Raw genomic sequence first — 2,877 nt, 5'->3', positions numbered from 1 at the left:
AAAGTGTGTTGTCAATCTGGAATACCCGGAGCAAACCGTCACAATCAGGGCAACTATCTCAGAAACAGTGCGCGTCTTTCTGAAACAGCTGCTAATCAAAAATGAAGATATCTTTGCCTGGAAACCTTTCGATATGACAGGCGTTCCACGAGATATTTCAGAACATCGGCTGCGGGTCAACCCAGCGTATACACCGATCGTTAGAAAAAAAGGAAAATGGGTCCCAAACAAACAAAAGCCATGAACGAGCAAATGCAAGATCTGTTGAACGCAGAGATCATCCGAGAAATTTAATATCAAACCTGGGTGGCGAACCCGATGATGGTCCCTAAAAGCAACGGCTCATGGCGGATGTGCATCGATTTTATGGACCTAAACAAGGCCTGCCCCAAGGATTGTTACCCGTTTCCAGATATCGACCTCAAGGTAGACGTAGTGGCACCCTTCAAATTCAAGTGTTTCCTGGATGCTTACATGGGTTACCACCAGATACGTATGGCGGCCCACGATGAATATAAAACCGCTTTTCGAACCAACGAAGGCATATTCTGTTACAAGATTATGCGATTCGGTCTAAAAAACGCGGGAGCTACATATCAGCGGTTGATGGACAACACTTTCTGAGGTCAGATCGGAAAGAATATGGAGGTATACATGGATGATCTGGTCATCAAGAGTGTGGAGGAAGACCAAATGCTTCGAGACATCGAAGACGTTTTCTCCACACTCAAGAAAATCAATATGAAACTTAATCCTTCAAAATGCTCCTTCGGCATGGAAGAGGGAAAGTTTCTGGGGGTGATTGTCACCGGGGAGGGTTTCAAAGCAAATCCGGAGAAAGTTCAGGCCATCACCCGGATGCCCTCCCCATTTTCACTAAAAGAGGTCCAAACACTGAATGGAAGATTAGTGGCCCTAAACAGATTTCTGGCAAATCATGCGGCTAAATCTTACCCATTTATGTCAACATTGCGAAATTGCTTGAATAAGGCACGTTTCAAATGCACGCCGGAAGCAGAGACAGCGTTCCTAGAAGTGAAAAAATGCCTCATGGAGCTTCCAACATTAACCGCACCCCGGGAAGGAGAACCTCTCATTTTGTACTTGTCCGCTTCGGATATTGCAATTGGAGCAGTCCTCCTAACGGATTGGAAAGCCGTCCAAACGCCGATATACTACGTCAGCAGAACGCTAGCAGATGTCGAAACCCGGTACTCGATGCTGGAAAAGCTGGTGCTGGCGCTAGTCTATGCGGCATGGAGGTTAAAAAGGTACTTCCAAGGTCACCTAGTACTAGTTTTGACAGACTACAAGCTGAAAAATGTGCTGGCCAAACCTGAATTATCTGGGAGATTGGCCAAGTGGGCAATCGAATTAGGCAAACACTCCAATGAGTACAAGCCTAGACCGCGATCAAAGGCCAAGTCTTGGCAGATTTTATCACAGAAGTACCCGCAGGCAAAGTCCAGGAATGTCTGCTCGAACAGCAACCCCTGATCCCTTCGGACGAAAGTCAACAATGGACTCTGTTTATGGATGAAGCGTCAAGTGGGGAGGGATCAGGCGTGGGTCTGAATTGATTAATCCAGACGGCCAAGAGTTCACTTATTCCATCAAGCTAAACTTCAAAAGTACGAACAATGAAGCTGAGTATGAGGCATTCTTGGCCAGATTGCGGATTGCAAGGAAGCTGGGTGTAAAATTTTTGGAGGCTCGGGTCGATTCTATGCTTATTGGAGGACAGGTCTCTGGGACTTACGATACAAAGAACGATGTCATGGTTTCGTACCTGTCTCAACCTAATGACCTTATGCAACAATTCACTTCATGTAAAGTAGTGCACATCAAAAGAAGTGAGAATCGACCCACGGATGCCTTGAGCAAACTGGCATCCACCAGCTTCAAACACATGGGCAGAGACGTCAGAATCGAAATTCTGGATGCTCCATCCATTCCTCAACATCAAGTTTTGGTCATCCAAACCGAAGCAACATCTTGGATGGAACCAATCCAGACTTACCTGTCCTCCGGCATCCTCCCAGAAGACAAAACAGAGGCCCGAAAGATCCGCCACAAGGCACTATTCTACCAAGTTCATGACGAAATCCTATTCCGAAAGTCTTTCCTTGGTCTGCTACTCAGGTGTGTAGACGCCGAAGATGCCAATTATGTAATAAGAGAGATCCATAAAGGTATCTGCGGATTGCACGCCGGGCCACGGATGGTAGTAGCAAAAATTATGAACGCGGGGTACTACTGGCCAGGCATGCATATGGACGCACTCAAAGAAATCCAAAAATGCGACGCCTGCTAAAGACATGCACCGCGAACATTGCGGCCCCAGAACAAACTCATTCTAGTCACTGGAGCATGGCCTTCCAAAAGTGGGCCATAGACATCATGGGACCATTCCCCGAGGTTCTAGGACGAGTAAAGTTCCTATTGGTCGCTGTAGACTACTTCCAAAAGTGGGTGGAGGCCAAGCCGCTGGCTAATATAACAGCAACAAATGTAAAGAAATTCCTGTGGGAATACATCATTTGCCGGTTCGGCCCCCCGGTCAGCGACAATGGTACTCAGTTTGCTGACAAACACCTCCAGGAATGGTTATCCGAGTTACAAATCAAACAGGTGTTCACATCGGTCGCCGACCCCCAGGCTAATGGGCATGTGGAGCGAGCCAATCGTAGCATCAAAGAAGGCATCAAAGCCAGATTGGGAACCAAGAGAACAGGATGGGTTGACGAGTTGCCCCATGTGCTATGGGCGCAACGTACCAGTTAAAAAACCAGCAACTCAGAAACACCATTCAGCTTCACATATGGCACGGAAGCAATGATTCCTGCTGATATTGGCCTCCCATCCTCAAGAATCCTC

At 47.2% G+C, this 2,877-nt stretch overlaps 1 protein-coding gene across 1 annotated transcript; it reads left to right on the top strand.

Moving 5' to 3' along the window:
* The first annotated feature begins 642 nt into the window (after positions 1 to 642).
* On the top strand, positions 643 to 2,314 carry LOC143598497 (uncharacterized). Its single transcript, XM_077076702.1, has 2 exons — positions 643 to 1,448; positions 1,543 to 2,314. Exons 1-2 carry the CDS (start codon positions 643 to 645, stop codon positions 2,312 to 2,314), a joined length of 1,578 nt encoding a protein of 525 aa, XP_076932817.1.
* Positions 2,315 to 2,877: the final 563 nt, after the last annotated feature.

This window comes from Bidens hawaiensis, unplaced genomic scaffold (genome assembly GCF_021521415.1).
Source record: "Bidens hawaiensis isolate Kalapana, Puna unplaced genomic scaffold, B.hawaiensis_p1.1 tig00050472_1, whole genome shotgun sequence".
Classification (NCBI taxonomy): Eukaryota; Viridiplantae; Streptophyta; class Magnoliopsida; order Asterales; family Asteraceae; genus Bidens; species Bidens hawaiensis.
This window is presented reverse-complemented; position numbering and strand designations above follow the sequence as displayed.

What these genes read in the sequence shown, in the direction of transcription:
- LOC143598497 (XM_077076702.1), top strand. Translation starts at nt 643, where the DNA reads ATGGAGGTATACATGGATGATCTGGTCATCAAGAGTGTGGAGGAAGAC. An exon ending in TGGCAGATTTTATCACAGAA is followed by an intron (nt 1,449 to 1,542) that starts GTACCCGCAGGC and finishes TTATGGATGAAG; the next exon opens with CGTCAAGTGGGGAGGGATCA.